This window comes from Crocuta crocuta, unplaced genomic scaffold (genome assembly GCF_008692635.1).
Source record: "Crocuta crocuta isolate KB4526 unplaced genomic scaffold, BGI_CrCroc_1.0 scaffold193, whole genome shotgun sequence".
Classification (NCBI taxonomy): domain Eukaryota; kingdom Metazoa; phylum Chordata; class Mammalia; order Carnivora; family Hyaenidae; genus Crocuta; species Crocuta crocuta.
In genome coordinates this window covers 7028921-7046598 of record NW_027529624.1, presented here as the reverse complement: position 1 = coordinate 7046598, position 17678 = coordinate 7028921, and the positions used below count along the sequence as shown (strand labels likewise).

Genomic DNA, 17678 nt, shown 5'->3' with positions numbered 1-17678 from the left:
TACCTTTTGACCCCTTCACCCATTTCACCCACCCCTGAGAAAAAAGTTTTCATATATAACATTGTTTAAAAGTTCCATTGTAGTTAACATACAGTGTTATAGTAATTTCAGGTATATTAATATATATAATATAAACATATATAATATATAGGTACATTGATAGATTCATTCAGTGCAGTTGTAAAATATAATTATATATATGTATAAAAATATGTGTGTGTATATAGATATATACATACATATATATACTTTTTTTTTTTTAATTTAAGAAGGGGCCCATGAAGGCAGAAATCTTGAACTGACAAGAGTCATAACGGGGCCCTGGGGAGTTACCAGAACATTTGCACGGGCCTGGGGGTTCAGACGCAGCTGCCGGATGGGGGTGAGCTCCCTTTCTCCCAGCCAGCACAGGCGGGGCACTGGGCTCCTGCTCATAATAATAAATAATATCTGTTAACCATTAATCCTTATAACACTTACATTCTCATTTTACAGAGGAAGAGATGACCTGAGAAGTTAAATAATTGGGCCTGAGGTCACATAGCTGGCCAGCAGTGGCACAAAGATTCCAGTCCTATCCTGCCCTCCAAATGACATTTGAGGACCCCTTCCTGCCCCGGGAGTCTGGAACTTTCTGCAGCCTTTCATTGGGGAGGATGGGGTGTAATTAATTGTTTTGTTTTTTTTTTTTTAAATTTCTGAGAGAGAGAGAGAGAGGCAGCATGAACAGGGGAGGGTCAGAGAGAGAGGGAGATACAGAATCTGAAACTGAGCCATCAGCACAGAGCCCGATGCAGGGCTGGAACACACGAACCGTGAGGTCATGACCTGAGCTGAAGTCAGACGCTTAACCGACTAAGCCACCCAGGTGCCCCAATTAATCGTTTTTTGGTTGTTTCCTGCGCTCAAGTTCGTCTCCCCACTTAGCCTTGGTCTCTCTAAGGCCTGGCTGTATTTAATGTTGTTGTTTTTTTTAAAATGTTTTATTTATTTTTGAGAGAGAGAGATAGACACAGCGTGAGCAGGGGAGGGTCAGAGAGAGAGGGAGACACAGAATCTGAAACAGGCTCCAGGCTCTGAGCTGTCAGCACAGAGTCCAACGTGTGGCTCAAATGCATGAATTTTGAGGTCCTGACCTCAGCCAAAGTTGGATGCTTAACTGACTGAGCCACCCAGGTGCCCCGTATGAGCAGAACATCTTAAAACCTATGAGAAGTGGCCAACGAGGCCGTGAGGAAAATTTATAGCCTCAAGTGCATTTGTCAGTACAAAGATGAGATGGGAAATGAATGAACATTCAACTTGAGACGCTAGAAAAAGAGCAATAAAAGAAACACCAAGATAAAGAGTCACAAGGCATAAAGGAAGGAATTAAGGACACAAAACCAAGAGCTGGATTTTTAAAAACACCAATATGGGGGCGCCTGGGCGGCTCAGTCTGCTGAGCGTCTGACTCGTGATTTTGGCTCAGGTCATAATCCCAGGATTGTGGGATCGAGTCCCACCTCGGGGTCTGTGCTGAGTGTGGCACCTGCTTGAGATTCTCTCTCTCTCTCTCTCTCTCTCCCCCCCTGCCATTCTCTCCCACTCACCTGTGCACGCACACACGCGCGAGCACACACACACACACATACACACTCTCTCTCTCTCTCTCTCTCTCAAATAAAAAATAAACAAAATATAAAGACCAATATGATGGAATGTCTAGGGACACACACAGACCGCAGATTCCTTAGTCAGGAGGCCTTCGTGGCTATGTCTCCCACCAAGCTTTTGGTGGCAATGGCCTGGCCGCGTGTACTAGTTACTCATTGTAGTGTCACAACTTCACCCAAACATAGAGACTTAAAACCAGAAACAGGTTTCTCACAGCTTCTGTGGTCAGGGATCAAGACAGGACGTGGCTGGGTGTCTCACAAGACTGCGACCAAGCTGCTGGCGACCCCGGCCACCGTGAGGCTTAAGCGGCTGGGGGAGGGAGGGGAGACCCGACCCCAAGTTCGCTCCTCTGGCTCTCAGGAGCCTCTGGTCTTCCCTGGCAGGTGGCTGGAGACATTGGTGCCTGGGCACATGGGGCTCGTCATAGGGCTGGCTTGCTTGCCCCAGAGCTATGGCAGATTGAGAGAGAGCAAGAAAGAGAGAGACAGAGAGAGAGAGAAGAGAGAGAGAGGAGGGAGGGAAGGAGGGAGGACAGTCCTTGTTTCTAATCAGTCTAATTAGACTGTTTCTAACAGTCTAATGTTTCTTTTTCTTTTTTTTTTTAATGTTTTTTATTTATTTCTGAGAGAGAAAGAGAGACAGCATGAGCAGGGGAAGGTCGGAGAGAGAGAGGGAAATGCAAAATCTGAAGCAGGCTCCAGGCTCTGAGCTGGCTGTCAGCACAGAGCCTAGCCCGAGCGGGCTCGAACCCACGAACCGTGAGATCATGACCTGAGCTGAAGTCGGACGCTTAACCCACTGAGCCACCCAGGCGCCCCTAATGTTTCTTTTTGTAATCAGTCTTATCCTAATTTTGGAAGCGACACCGCGTCACTTTTGCCCTATTCTACTATTGTGCTGGTTAGACTTGAGTCTCTGGGTCTGACCACATTCAAGGGGAGCCAATTACACAAGGGTGTGAACACCATGAGGGAGGGATCCATGGGCATCATCTCAGGCTGCCACCCAGGAAGGGTTTAAAGACACAGGACTGGAGGGCAACTATTCTCTTTGCTAAGAGAGGGCGGTGAGCGATAACGGCCGCTGACTCAGCACAGAGGACCCGTCCCCATCTGAACCATGGGATGGTAATAAAGATCATCTTGAAAATGTGTTGAGTTTACTGTGATGAGAGCTAGATAAAGGGCTTAAAACATTTTTTTAAAGTGGTAATTTATTTTTGGGGAAGGTAGAGCACGAGCAGGGGAGGGGCAGAGAGAGAGGGAGACACAGAATCCGAATCAGGCTCCAGGCTCTGAGCTGTCAGCACAGAGCCCGACACAGGGCTCGAACCCACGAACTGCAAGATCATGACCTGAGTCGAAGTGGGACGCTTAACCGACTGAGCCACTCAGGCGTCCCTGGATAAGGTGCTTTGTAAAGTATAAAATACCCTTCAGAAGGTAAACATTTTTAAGAGAACAGGGTTGGAGATCCAAGTGTTAGTGATTTTGATTTTTTCCCCTTTTCTTCTTTCCTCCCTCCCTTCCTTTTCCTCCTTCCTTTCCTTCAAAAACTCTTTCACTGATACAACACATAGACACAGTCCAATTCAGAATGTGGTCGTGCCCCCCTGTCTTTAAACATTCTCCCCAAACAAGTGAACGTGTCAATTCTTTCTGCTTGGTGCATTCTCTGGAACCTACCGTGAGCTAGAATTTGACTGTTTTAATCAGAAAAATACCACCTTTACAAGGTGTCCTTTCTGCCGATTAGGGAGTTTCCGTTTCTAAAGCCCTTGAAGACTCCTTATCTCACTTGGGCTTTACCACAGCCCTGGGAGAAAAGCCGAGAAGAGATTGATTTCCTTGTGGTTTAAGATGAGGAAATCACCCTCCTGGGGGGCGGGGGCAGGCGACTGGAGGTGGTGTCCTGTGTGAGCACTGGGCAGGAAGCCACCTGTCAGCTCTCTGTACCCGAGGGAAGGTTCTCAGCGGGGCTCGCCTCCCCCCACCCCTTCCAGAGCGGCCATTGCCAGGTCTGATGGAAACCACTTGGGCTTGGCCAAACCGGGGCTCTAGAAAAATCCCACTTCTGGGAATCCACCCTTTATAAATAAGTTGTCGGGAGACAGGCAAATTTTATATGCAAATGGATTTAATGCAGCAGGACTTTTAATGGTCCCCACTGAGAATGAATGTAGGTGTTCAGCGAGAGGAAATTGGTCCAATCAATTTAGTCATCGGAAAGTGGAATATTTCACTACCATTGAAATCTAGCTCTGAAATATAGATTTGTGGGGTTTAATGTTTCCTGAATGAAGCAGAATAAACAATTGCCCAGACGGAGGGCTGTCTAGCATACAAATCCACGGAAAACTGTGATGAGGGAAATGTGTCATGCACAGAATAGGTGTCTTTCTGGCGGTAAGGTTATGAGAGCTTACTGCTTTTCTTACTTTTCTCTTAATATCCGGAGCTGCCGCATGTCAGTGACGTAAGTCACAGACGAGTGAAGCATTGAAGTCCCCAGTACCACCCCGTACTCAGCCCTCTCCTTTCCCCGATACTAAGTTTGTCGTAGATACCTCTAGATGTCTTCCTGAATCCATCGTGTATCGCTTTTATTTATTTTTAAAATTTTATTTATTAAAAAAATTTTTTTAAATGTTTACTTATTTTTGAGAAAGAGAGACAGAGTGCAAGTGGGAGAGGCAGAGAGAGAGGGGGGCACAGAATCGGAAACAGGCTCCAGGCTCTGAGCTGTCAGCACAGAGCCCGATGTGGGGCTCGAACCCACGAACCGTGAGGTCATGACTTTCTCTGAGCTGAAGTTGGACGCTTAACGGACTGAACCACCCAAGTGCCCCTATTTATTTTTTTTTAGTTTATTTATTATTTTTGAGAGAAAGAGGCAGAGAGAAAGGGAGGGAGAGAATCTCAAGCAGGATCCACGCTGTCAGCACAGAGCCCTGCTTGGGGCTCCGTCTCACAAATGGTGAGATCATGACCTGAGCCGAAATCAAGAGTCAGACGCTTAACAGACTGAGCGCCCCACCCCCCAGACACCCCAGCCATGTCTCGTTTTTACAGCTTACACGTACAATCAGAAAAACCATAGGGGAAGGGGCGCCTGGGTGGCCTCAGTCGGTTAAGCGTCCCACTTCGGCTCAGGTCATGATCTCGCGGTTCGTGGGTTCGGGCCCCGCATCGGGCTCTGTGCTGACACCTCGGAGCCTGGAGCCTGCTTTGGACTCTGTGTTTCCCTCTCTCTCTGCCCCTCCCCTGCTCACGCTGTCTCTCTCTCTCTCAGAAAGAAATAAAAGAATTAAAATTAAAAAAAATAAAATTAAAAAAAGCTTGACAATGAGAAGCGTCAAGCTTTTGGCAGAGCAAGCCTCCCTGTTTGAGGAGGAGGGAGTCGGGCTCAGGACCTTGGGTGGTTCTCACCAGGTGCTGCTGCTGGCTCCTGATGGCCAGCTGGGCGCTGGTCCCGGGCGGGGCCGGTTGGGGGCGGGGCGGGCAAGAGGCTGGGTGCAGGGAGGCCTGGAGGATGCTCTGGGCTGGGCCGGGTGTGTCCGGATGTGGAGCCTCTCCTCCGTGTGTTCTGGGTGCTGAGAGACGAGAGTGCAGAGACACCCAGGCAGGAGGGGCCAAAGTCCTCACGGGTGGCCTTGGGGGAGTTAATGTGTAATATTCTAGAACATAAACTGGGCTGTAAGGTGCTATCCTGAGCCCAGACCTCCAGGAGCCACCGAGAGCTGTGCCAGGAGCTGCCATCATGTCGGTGAGGTCGACGGCCTCCCCCCTGCCCAACTCCTCCATTCCCCACATCTCTGCTTCGGTGGGGCAGCGGGGGCGGGGCAGCTGGAGAAAAGCCACTGCCCCTCTCTGGGCATCGGTTTCCCTCTCTGTAGAGTGACCAAGTGGGACACGCTGTCTCCACAGCCCTTCAGCATCTGTTCTCCGCTCCCTCCACCGCCCCCTGCTGCGGGAGCCTGAACCCACCTTTTCCCCCTCTCTAGACTCCGTTTCTCATTGGTAATAATAATAATAGCAGTAATAATAATAATTGCCAAATTGTCAACATCTACTGGGCTTAAATTTTTTTTAAACGTTTATTTATTTTTGAGAGACAGAGAAAGAGCAGGGGAGAGCCAGAGAGAGAGGGAGACACAGAATCTGAAGTGGGCTCCAGGCTCCGGGCTGACGGAGCCTGATGCAGGGCTCGAACCCACAACCGTGAGATCATGACCTGAGCCCAAGTTGGATCCTTAAAACGGACTGAGCCACCCAGGCGCCCCTACCGGGCTTTATAGAGATGAAGAAACGGAGGCTCAGAGATTAAGTCGCCTGACGTTATATCCTGCAAATTGCGGGAGTTTGAGTGGGTCCTCTTTGCAGTCCCTGATTCTTCGATTCTAACTTGGCTCTGTCCTAGTGTGCTGTGTGGCTTCAGTTAAGTCACTCTCCCTCTCTGAGCCTCAATCTCCCGCATTTGTGGAATTAGATCACAGACGGACGGCATCTTCTGAGGATTAGATGGTGTCTTAGTTTCCGGTGGCCACTGTGACAATATTCTCTCACAGTCTTGGGGGGCAGAGGTCTGAGATCGAGCGGTTGGCAGGGTCATGCTTGCTCTGAAGGGTCCGGGGGAGGATCTTTTCTTGTCCCGTCCAGCTTCTGGTGGCTGTCGGCCGTCTGTGGCGCTCCTTGGCTGTAGCTGCGCTACTGTGATCTCTGCCTCTGTCTTCACATGGCCTCTTGTTCCTCTGTATGTCTGTGTTTCTGGGTCCACCCTTCCCTTCTCTTTTTCTTTTTTATTTTTATTTAAAAAAATTTTTAATGTTTATTTATTATTGAGACAGAAGCAGAGCATGAGTGGGGGAGGGGTAGAGAGAGCGAGGGAGACACAAAATCCGAAGCAGGCTCCAGGCTCTGAGCTGTCAACACAGAGCCCGACGCGGGGCTCGAACCCACGAACCGTGAGATCATGACCTGAGCCGAAGTCAGATGCTTAACTGACTGAGCCACCCAGGCGCCCCTCTTTTTGTTTTTTTTAAAAGTTTGGGGCACCTGGGTGGCTCAGTTGGCTAAACATCCGACTTCGGCTCAGGTCATGATCTCACGGTTCGTGGGTTCGAGCCCCGCGTCGGGCTCTGTGTTGACAGCTCAGAGCCTGGAGCCTGCTTCAGATTCTGTGTCTCCCCCTCTCTCTCTGACCCTCCCCTGCTCACGCTGTCTCTATCTCTCTCTCCAAAATAAATAAACATTAAACATTTTTTAAAAAATAAATAAAAGTTTATTTATTTTGAGAGAGAGAGAGCACATGCACACAAGTAAGCAGAGCGAGCACGAGTCGGGGAGGGACAGAAAATCCCGAGCAGGCTCCGCGCTGTCAGCTCAGAGCCCGACCAGGGGCCTGCACCCACCAACTGTGAGATCACGATCTGAGCCGAAGTCAAGAGTCGGACGCTCAACGGACTGAGTCCCCCAGGAGCCCCACTCTGGCCTTTCCTTATACGGATCCCGGTCCTATCGGATTTTAGGCCCGCCCTGAACAAATCCTAATTGGTTACATCTGCAAAGGCCCTATTTCCGGAGACGTCCCATCCACAGGTTTCAGGTGGATGTGACTTTTTGGGGGACACTATGGAAGCCGGTACAGATCAGATGCAGGATGTGGCTGGGACTGGAGGGCTCAGCGTGGCAGGGGTGATGCCCTCCCCGCCCTCAACTTCCCAGCGGGAACTTTGTGGCCCAGAGGCTTTCCCCCCTTCTCCAGTCATCCATCCCTGCCCTCTCTGCTCCTTCGCCAGAGAAATCCAAATCTCTTATTTAATGATGGGGGAACTGAGACCCAGAAAGGGAAGCGGCTGGTCCCAGGTCCCTCAGCCAACCGGGGACAGGGCCGGGACTCGTTCCCTGCCCCCTGCCCCCCTCCCCAGCCTGGCTTTGCCCCCCGTTGTCTCTCTCTGGGCCTCAGACCTGGCTGAGTGAGGATAAGTTTCCCGGGTCTGCATGCTCCCACCAGCACCCTTATCTATCCAGAGGCACCTGACCTTGGCCTTTCTTGTGCCCCTGTCCTGGAGCACCCCCCACCTCCATCCTCGGGAGCTTCGCTCCTTCTGTGTCAGCCACGGGGTAGTAAGGGAATGGGGGTGCTTTTCCCTACGCCGGGCCCACCGTGACTGTCCAGGGTCCTGAGGGTGGGGGGGATGGGCAGGCAGCTGAAGGGAGAGGAGAGGACTCGGCCTGCTCAGGGTGTCCAGTTGGAGGTGTGTGTGTTGGGGTGTTCACGTGTGTGTTGGGGTGTAGACGTGTGTTGGGGTGTAGACGTGTGTGATGTAAAGCACCCATCCATGAGAGCTTGCGATGTGGCGGGGCATCTGCGATTCTCATAACGTTTGAGCATCTTTGGGAGGGACCGGCTAACCTTGTGCCCAAGTAGTAGACTTCTTTGTCTGTCTGTGAGATGCCGGGGGAGTATTTTAGTCCAGCCTGTCTGGTTCTGCAGACGGCAATCCAGCTGTCCCATCAAGCATCCACCCGCCGGGTGAGGCCGTCCTGCCTCTAAACCCCGTTTTCTCGGGGCGCCTGGGTGGCTTAGTCGGTTGAGCGTCCGACTTTCCCTTGGGTCGTGATCTTGCGGTTCGTGGGTTCGAGCCCCGCGTCGGGCTCTGTGCTGACTGCCAGCTCAGAGCCTGAAGCCTGTTTCAGAGTCTGTGTCTCCCTCTCTCTCTGACCCTCCCCTGCTCACGCTGTCTCTCTCTCTCTCTCCTAGAAATAAATAAAAATATAAAAAAAAATAAAATAAACCCCTTTTTCTCAAAGGCGGGGAGATCCTTCCCAGCAGGGGGCGTTTGGCCACATCTGGGGACATTTGCGCTTGTCACAGCTGGTGGGGAGGGTGCCCCTGGCGTCTGGTGGATACAGACAAGGGCTGCTGCTCTGCAGCCTTGGTGCACGGGCGTCCCCTCTACAAAGTGTCATTCCCCCCTCACCGGTGCCCAGGAGAAACAGCACCGCTCTATGGCCCTGATGGCTCCACCATCCTGGGCCGCGCATAGCCTCTTCCAGGCCTTCCTGGGAACGCCAGGCAAGGCCCCTCCCCCCACCGTGTGTGTGTGTGTGTGTGTGTGTGTGTGTGTGTGTGTGTGATTGCGCACACGCAAGGGACTGCCTTCCTCTTGGGTAAACGGGAGGCGGCTGTCAGCGGGAGAGCACTGACTATCCCCCTGCGGACACCGCCCTTGACTGTCAGCCAAGCGCCCCAGGCCTGTGAGTTTCAGGTGTGCTGCCTCCGGGAAGAGCACAAAATCTGCGAACAGAAATTGCACAACGTAAATGTCTTCTCCCCTAAAATGTTCGAAACCTTAGGTCCCTGTCGCGTGCGTCGCCTCTGGCCCAACCACACGCCTTCCCGGCATGGATGTTGGAAAGGGACATTCTGGAAGCGTGGGGTAATGAGCCCTGACAACAGCTTCGAGGGGCACCCGGGTGGCTCAGGTGGGTGGGTGACTGACTTCGGCTCAGGTCGTGATCTCACGATTCATGGGTTCGAGCCCCACATGTGGCTCTGTGCAGACAGCTCTGAACCTGGAGCCTTGCTTCGGAGTCTGTCTCTCCCTCTGTCTTTCGCACTCTGGCTCCCTCTCCCATTTGTGTTCTCTCTCTCTCTCTCAAAAATAAATAAATAAGCATTAAAAAAACCCAGCCATCCTCCCTCTCCATTAAAAAAGAAATAGCTTCAAGACCCCCCTTTAACCACAGTGTAGCTGTGGGAGGCTTGTGCTATCTAGAAATATAGGCGCTGCTAAGGTCCTGCGGAAAAAGGAGTGAATAAATGATAACAGTATGTAATCATAATTATATCTGCCCCTTGATTTGCCTGTAGTTCATGCCAGGCTCTATGCGTGGGGCTCTGCAAACGTGACCTTGCCCCTCCCAAAGGCCTAAAGGTGGGTGCTGTTAACCTCAGGGCCCCCAGGAATGTCCGTCACAGAGCAGGGCTTAGCACTGGTTGCGAATGAACACATCAAATGAACCCATTTTACAGATGAGGAAAGTAAGGTCCAGAGAGGGACTTTGATAGGACACGTCAAGACATGTGACTTACAGAGCTTTATAGATTCCTGGGTTTGGATGGGCCAAGTCCTTCACACCTCTGATACAATCATTTTCTGTTAGTAAAATGACTCTGGGGTTTTGCAGAAGCTGAACGTACCCTCGTTTTGGGGGTTCTGCTAAGGGCACCATGCCTGCGTCACCTGAACGTATCTGGGAACTGTAAGGTCAGCAGAGACCACTGTGCCCACTTCACAGATGGGCATATGGAGGGTCCCCTGCATGTCTCCACATCCAGCTGTTCTAATCCAGCTGGGTGGATGCGAGGGAAGCAAAGCAGGGAAGAGGGAGCTCTATCTAGAAGGCTCTGACCAGAGCACTCTAGCTTTCCCCCTTCCCAGCTCAGTGCCCTCGAGTGCGGAGAAGGTGCATGAGACCCACAGCCCTGTGAGATGGTGCCCGTGGACGGGGGCCACCGTCAGAGACGCTCCGGGTATGTGTGTGACGGGCCTTTTGTGGAATGTTCTCTGTCGGCACAGGGGAATTTCGAGGTCATGAACTTGGACATGAAGCCGGGGTCAACCCTGAAGATCAAGGGCAAGATTGCCAGTGACGCTGAGGGGTGAGCGAAGAAGGGGAGAGGCAGGGTGGGCCCGAAGCGGGGAGGGAGGCTTGTCCACAGGCCCGGGGCTGGCCTGGAAGGTGTGGGGGCAGCAGGGCAGCCTTGTGAGATGGTCACAGAGGAGAGTGACCTCAGGGGTCTTTTCTACATTCTTTGCTCATTCTCACACCCCTGCTGGGCCCCTGATGGCTCCCTCCCGGTAGGGACCTGCCTTCACCTCTGAGGCTAGGTTTGGGGACCCTCAGAATGTCACAACCTATGTTATTGGCCCAAATCCACGGTCCCCAAAGACACTGAAGGGGTAGGTGGCAAAGCCCCTGGAGCCCTGCCCAGCCTCCTGTGGGTCAAGGGTCTCTACCCAAAGCACTCCCCCCCCCGCCCCCCCGCAGCTGCACGCGCAGAGGCCAGCCTTTCACACACATTACACCAGAGACTGCCACCAGGGGGCGCCAAAGCAGTCTCTTTTGTATCCCCTCCCTCAGAACTAGCCACGCTTCTCCGCCATTAGTACCAGCTCAGCATTCAGGCTCTCCTGTGTGCAGAACGGTTATAGAATTTCTTGGGACTGATCTCCAACAGCTTTTGGTTGAGGAGAGGCAGGCAGATGTGTGGGGAAGGGGCCAAGAGGAAAGCCACCCCTTTCTCCTACTTGGGTTCCTTAGGTATACGGTCATGGTCTGCAAACTCCCAACGAAGGCACCCTATTCATGACCTAGAATGTCTAGTCTCAGGGACCTTGGCAGTCTGACCCAGGCTGTAGTGATCCTGTCCAGAAGTCACGCGGCCCCTGATTGAATCCCTGTAATGATAGGCGGCTCACCACTTGAGGTTAGCTGTTTATGGCCAAATTCAGCAGGGGCTTCAGATACCTAAGGACAATTCTCTCCCCCAGGATACATACCCTGAATTCCTGAGATTGTCACTGTCCGTTACCCTCCTGTTGAGAGCCTTAGTCTACGTGCCAAATGGAATGGCAGCTCTGTGCTAAGTCCGACCAGGTTGTCACCTCCTTTGTTTTAAGGCATAGACCTCCGTTAACACTTTCCTTTCGTGATTCTTGCAGCTTGTGGTCAAGCAAGACCCCGGGGCCCAAGCAGTTTTACCCAGAGCTGGTCCCTAATCCTTCCTTGTTACCCCTCTCCCTACAGATTTGCCCTTAATCTGGGCCAGGGGTCATCCAAGCTGGACCTGCATTTCAACCCACGCTTCCATGAGTCCGTCATCGTCTGCAACTCACTGGATGGCTCCTGGGGGGAGGAGCAAAAGGATGGTCACATGTGCTTCAGCCCAGGGTCAGAGGTCAAGGTGAGGTCAGGGGCGAAAGGTGCCTGAGGAGGTCAAAGGAAGAGCCCAGAGGGGAGGGCACCCTGGCCTAGATGTGTGCTGGCACTATTCGGGCCCGTTTCCAGGGCCTCCCGCCTCCCTGACACCCTCCCCTCCCACTGCAGCTCACCGTGACCTTCGAGAATGACGGATTCAAAGTGAAGCTGCCAGACGGGCACGAGCTGACCTTTCCCAACAGAATGGGCCACAGCCACCTGAGCTACCTGAGCATGCACGGCGGGTTCAAGGTCACCTCCTTCAAGATCAACTGAGCGGACAGCGCCTCACGGGAGTGCAAGGCCGCTGTGCACATTCCCTACCCTGAGCTTCCCACTTAGGCACAGAGCAGCAGCGGCTGAGTCTGGGCCCCTGAGACCCTACTTCGCCGACCCCCCCCACCCCCGCACCCCGAAGGCTAAGCACAAACAAAAGAACCCACCTTTACCTAGTCTCTGCGGCTGCGATTGTGGTGATTTCTGCCCATTTTAATGCTCCCAGCATCCTGTGATGCAGGGAAGGAAACTGAGGCATAAGGCCATAGGCCTGCGAGGTGGGGGTTGGGGCGTTCTCCCAAACACCTCTAAGCGCCCACAGCTGCCTATCTGTCCCCAGCTGTCACCAGGGCAAGTGCCAAGCAGCCCTGGGGGCTTACGGAGCAGGTACGGGTTTCGGGCACCTGGGGTGAGGGCTGTTCCAGGAACTACAGATAAGGGCTCCCACCTGGGCCTCTTATCTCCAGAACCTTCATTCCAGCCTGGNAAAGTATTTAAGCCGGTGGAGCGGACTCTGTCCCCCCAGGTCCCCAAGCACCTTACAGGACATCTTTTATCAAAAAGCCTTTTTTAATCAGGACCCAGAAGCGGGTCTGGGGTGCGCAGGAAGGCGGACTCTTCCCCTGTGAGGTCACACCCGACTTTCCTCTGGGGTTGGAATGTTGGGGAGGCAGCCTGAGCTGGGGCTCTGAGGGAGGCAGCAGGGACCCTGCTGGGGGCAGCTAGGGGATGAGCTGGGGCAGGCCGTCCCTTTGGGAGAGGAGACAAAGGCCCTGTATGGTCTGCTCCCCACCCCCCGACCCTCCCCACCCCCAGCAAGGACAGCTTTTCCAGCACAAAGGCTGCACTGTGAGGCTGGGCCCTCCAGCCGGCGGCGGGGGTGGCGGAGGGTGGGGGGTGAGCCTAAGGAGCAGCCCTGGGTCCAGAGTGGCAGGGGGTTAGGTAATGCAGCCCAGCACGGCCCACGGGGACACTTAGGTCCCAGCACAAGCCTGGTGTCCTCCGGCCTCCCTCCCATGTCTGTCCTGCAGAGGCGTGGAGGGGCTTGGGGTTCTCCGGTCCCTCCCAGGCAGCACCTAGCTATCCGGAGCTGGCTCTGCACCCAGGCTGTTCATGGGCGGCGCCCTGAGCCCAGGCAAGGTCCCAAGCCCACGGCCAGCTACTCACACCTTGACTTCATCGTCCTCCTCGGCATCAGCAAACTCAAAGGTGTTTGCTTGCACTGTGCGGGGCACGGGGGCCCTGCTGCCTGCCTGGGGTGCCCCCCACTCTTCGTCCAGGCTCTCCCAAGAAGCCCGGGCCTGGGGCAGCACCCCCGCCACCTCCTGCCGGGCCTCTAGCTCAGTATAGTGGCGGCTGCCCTGGCTGTTCCCCCAGCCTGCTCCCCAGGGCCTGCTAGGGGCCATGTCAGCAGGCGTACGGGGACACTCTTCCACCACACTGGGCCCCACCTCGGCCAGAGGGCTCAATCCAGCAGTAACCCCATTGGGGCAGTGTCCACGTGGCTGGGGGCTTGCGGCAGGGACTGGGGGGCTTGCGGCAGGGGCTGGGGGCCTTGCGGCAGGGGCTGGGGACCTTGAGGCAGGGGCTGGGGACCTTGCGGCAGGGGCTGGGGTCTCAGCTGCAGAGGCTTCTGAAAGGCTCATGACCCCCAGCAGCTCACTGAGGAGAGATGGCCCAAGGTCGAGGTCCAGGCGGAAGGACAGGAGGGAGTCGGAGCGGCGAAGCTCAGGCTCAGAGGGGAAGGTACTATCACGTTCTCGGTCACGAGGCTTTTCCGGGCGAGGCAGGCGGGAGATAGTGCAGAACCCGGAGTCCGGGCCTGGAAGAAAAATGGGGAGAAGCGTCATAGCTGGGGTCCCTAACCAGCAATTGGGTGGGGGGAGGGCCAGGCCCCACCCCAGCTTGCTATGTGGCCTCTGACACATCACTCTCTCATCTGGCCTCAGGTTCCCCCATCTTTCCAACATAGTGAACCCTGAAGTTTCTCACGGGATCTTCCTATTGACCCCAAAAGTTGAAAATGGGCATAATCCTTATTACCACTTTGCAGACCCAAAAAGTAAGACTCAGTGTGGGACAAGGGGAAAGGCTTGCCCAGCGTCATAGGGTCTGGAGGAGCAGAGCCAAGCCTGGAGCTCAAAAACGTCCCGACTCTCAGTCCCCACTGATGGTCACGGTCCCTGGTCCTCTTCCATGACAGTGGCCGATGGGCACAGGTGAGCCCATAGCACATGGGCTGCTTTGTGGGCACAGGGGTGGATCTAGCAGCCGGGGTCATGCTCAAAGGACAGGCAGATGCCCCGCAAAGGATCTCTGAGCCAGCCTCTGGTCCAGAACTGCCATGCCCGAGGCACAGTGTGGTCACTGTGGACCAGCCCTCAGCGGAGTTTTGAGCAGCACTGCTGGGGGCGGAGCTCCGGAGGAAGCCCCTGAGCAGCAGGCCAAAGCCAAGGGCAGAGAATGGCCACCAGGTGGCAGCAGGGGCCCCGGATCCCAAGGTGAGCTGTCCAGCGGCCCTTAGGCGGCCCTTGCCGCTCCCCGCCACAGCAGGAAGGGCCCCTGGCTTCTGTCCATGTGGGTGGTTTTTCCAAATCCGTCAGGTTCTGTTCAAATAACAAAAACAGTGACAGCTCCTATGTTCTGAGCGCGTACTGTGCGTGACTCTGGGCCATGCCTGACACACGAACCACATCGCGGAGTCTTAGCAACGACCCTAACGGACCCATTATACAGGCCAGGACTTGAGCTTGCAGGGGTCAGTCGGCTTGCTGGAAATCAGGTGGAGCCGGGATTTTAATCCCTAGCCACTGTGTCGTTCTGACATAAGGGGGCTGCTTCCGTTGAAGGGGACGGCCATGGGCCGGGACACAGGGAGGCCAGTTAGGGGCGGGTGGAGCTCAACCCCCGTCTCCTCACCTCTCAACCCCAGTGTGCTTTGCAGAGAGAGCTGGTTTGCACCCCTTGTCCCCCCACCCCGCCCAGGGCCTGGGGTTTGCACCTGACCTTGACAGTGGGAGCAAACTAAGGCGGGGAAATGAGCTCCCTGGTGGCTTGGCCGGCCCACCGAACCCTCTGGGCCTCGGCACTTGAACCCTGAGCGGCGGGCCCAGCCCTCACCGTAACTGGAGTGGCCATCGGTACTGCTGGCGGGGCTGCGGTCGAAGGTGAGTTTGCCGACCACGAGGCTGTCGTAGGCGGCCTGGTTGAGCTGGGGCAGGGAGATGGCGTTCTTGATGATGGGGGAGACGGCGGGCGGGGCCGGCGAGGGCGCAGGAGGGGAAGCCATCCGCCGGGGCGGTACCCCTACCCTCCGCACCTGCTGCAGCTTCTTGGCCAGGAAGCTGCGGGGCGAGCGGTGAGTGCTCCCTGAACCGCCACCGTGGTTGCTGAGGAAGGAGGTGTCACCAAAGACGTCCCCGCCGCGGCCCACGTGCATGGTGTGGCGGAAGTCCCCGAGCGGGGGGCTGATCATGTCTGCCGTCAGCCGCCTCTTCCCCTGGGAGCTGGACACCCAGCCCACCGGCGAAAGCTTGCCCAGGTTCATGGCAGGGGTTCCTCCGGCCCCCTGGGGGCCCGGCATCAGCTCTGGCTCCTCACAGCTGCTGGTCCAGGCCCCCCTGGGGCCTGGGCTCAGGACCGGCTTCTCAGCTCCGTCCTTCCCAGAGCAAGGGGGTGGTCGGAGGCTGCTCCCGTGCTCTCCTAAGGTGCTGCCCCCCAATGCTAAGGCGGTGGAAGGCGCATGGCTGGTCTCTCCCCGGCTCTCGGCCCCGCGGAAACAGCTGTAGATGTTCTGTCCCAACACAGAGAAGGTACCAGACGTGCCTCAAGTGTGACCAGCCCCCTCTCCGCCCAGGAAGTGGAGACCTGAAAGAGAGAACGCGAAGGTGGGCCCGGTGGGGATCGGGGTCCAAAGGGCAGCTCCGGTGACCATATACCCACCGACCCAGGCGGGGGACACCAACAAAACGCTGAGCGGGCGCACCGTGGAGGACACGCCGGGTGATTCCGGGCGGAGGACGTTCAAGACGAGGCAAAGTAAAGGACAGTGACAGAGTAGGGACACAGTAGGGGCTGTGGTTGCCTGTGAACAGTCCCTGGCTGGAGGGGACCCCGGATAACTCATCGAGCTGTAAGCTCAAGACGCGTCTCTGTAAAAAGCATAAATGGTCCTTATACACGGACCATTTATGAAGCACCTACCAAGTGCCGATAAATCGCCTCTGTCATTCGTGTAAGCCACACGACACCCCTGAGGGAGGCACTATTTTATTTTGTTTTTGTTTAAGTTTATTTACTTATTTGGAGAGAGCACGAGCGAGCAAGCAGCGAGGAACAGGGGCACAGAGAGAGAAGGGGAGAGAGAATCCCAGGCAGGCTCCACGCCGTCAGTGCAGAGCCCGATGCGGGGCTCAAACTCACAAACCACGAGATCATGACCAGAGGCGACGTCAAAGGCTTCACCCATTGAGACCCCCCCACCCCCGCCCCTCCCCTGCCGCAGCCCCGGGAGGCACTGTTTTAGAGAGGAGAAACTGAGGCACAGAGCAGTGAAGTGACTTGCTTGAGGCTACATAGTAAAGAATGGTGAGGCAGAGCCCTCCCAACCCAGAGCCCTCGGGCCCCAAGCTATGTTCTCTTCTGCGGGCAGGTTGGGCAAATCACCTCCCTCCTCTGTGGGTTAAACTGTCTTTCACTCAAGAGAGGCCAGGAGGGAGGAGGCGGCTTGCCACAGGCTTTGTGAACTGCTGTGTAAACAGCCTGCACAGAGGTTCCTCAGATCCCTCCGCCTTCAAGGTGCTTCCTGGAAAAAGGATCCTGTGGTCAAAAGTGGCTTTTTCCAGCTGCCTACTGCATGCCTGAGCATATGCAAGGCTCTGAGAAGGCCCGCAGGAAAGAACTTGACCATAATTTTTCAAATTGATGTAGGAGCCTTGTTGTCAGGGAACAAGTNGCCACATTTCCTAGCTCTGCAGGGATGACGGATGAATCTCTGAGCCGGGGAAGGAACGGGGTGGGGGCGTCACCCTGAATGCCATGTGAGGTGTCACTGTGTCTGCCATGTGGCTACACCCACCTCTCTCCCAGTGTCCACCTTGAAGTAGCCCACTCTTCTCTGCACAAAAGGGACTCTGGCCCCCACCTAATCCCCACGGCCACCTTAACTTTCCAGACCAGTCTCTGCTCCAATCTTGTGATGCTCCCACCTTCCGAATTCCCCTGGGCACCTCTCAGAGGGCTCTCCCGACCTCTCCCCCGCGCCCACTGCAATAGAGAGACCCTGCCGGGTTTTGGGGACAAGGACAGGGCAGTCAGTGTGACTGGGGACCTAGTTTCCCACGTGGAAAACAAGGACAGCATCGAAATCTGGTCTCTTCCCATAGGAGTGCTAAGAGCGGACGAGGTGCCGTAACCAAACTCCCAGGTCCCGGAGTAAGGCCGCCCCGGTTCGAATCCAACATACGAACACCAACATCTCTCATCTGGGCAGCCGCGGTGGCGGCTAGTTGGCACCCGACACTGACTACAGGGTATTGCTGGCCGCCCCGTGTGCCCACGTGGCCCCGGAGGGAGAAGGGCTCCAGGTGTCCTGGTGCAAAGCCTCCCTCCCCCCGCCCGCCCAGGATTACTACCTGTTCATGCTCACGACACCCATTTTACAGGTGAAAAAAATGAGGCGCAGAAAGGGGATTGACTTGTCCCGAGTCACAGAGCGAAATAAAATGGTGTGGCTGGCAGCTTCCCCCGGATTCTGTC

At 55.1% G+C, this 17678-nt stretch overlaps 2 protein-coding genes across 2 annotated transcripts; one reads left to right on the top strand and one right to left on the bottom strand.

The window, feature by feature from the left end:
- The first annotated feature begins 5393 nt into the window (after positions 1–5393).
- LGALS2 (galectin 2) lies at positions 5394–12078 on the top strand. The gene is made up of 4 exons (XM_077761964.1): positions 5394–5424; positions 10244–10326; positions 11475–11631; positions 11775–12078. Exons 1-4 carry the CDS (start codon positions 5419–5421, stop codon positions 11919–11921), a joined length of 393 nt encoding a protein of 130 aa, XP_077618090.1. The 5' UTR covers positions 5394–5418; the 3' UTR covers positions 11922–12078.
- Positions 12079–12472: 394 nt separating this feature from the next.
- CDC42EP1 (CDC42 effector protein 1) lies at positions 12473–15784 on the bottom strand. The gene is made up of 2 exons (XM_077762085.1): positions 15042–15784; positions 12473–13743 (listed from the first exon to the last, which is right to left on the bottom strand). Exons 1-2 carry the CDS (start codon positions 15502–15504, stop codon positions 13085–13087), a joined length of 1122 nt encoding a protein of 373 aa, XP_077618211.1. The 5' UTR covers positions 15505–15784; the 3' UTR covers positions 12473–13084.
- Between the last annotated feature and the right edge of the window lie 1894 nt (positions 15785–17678).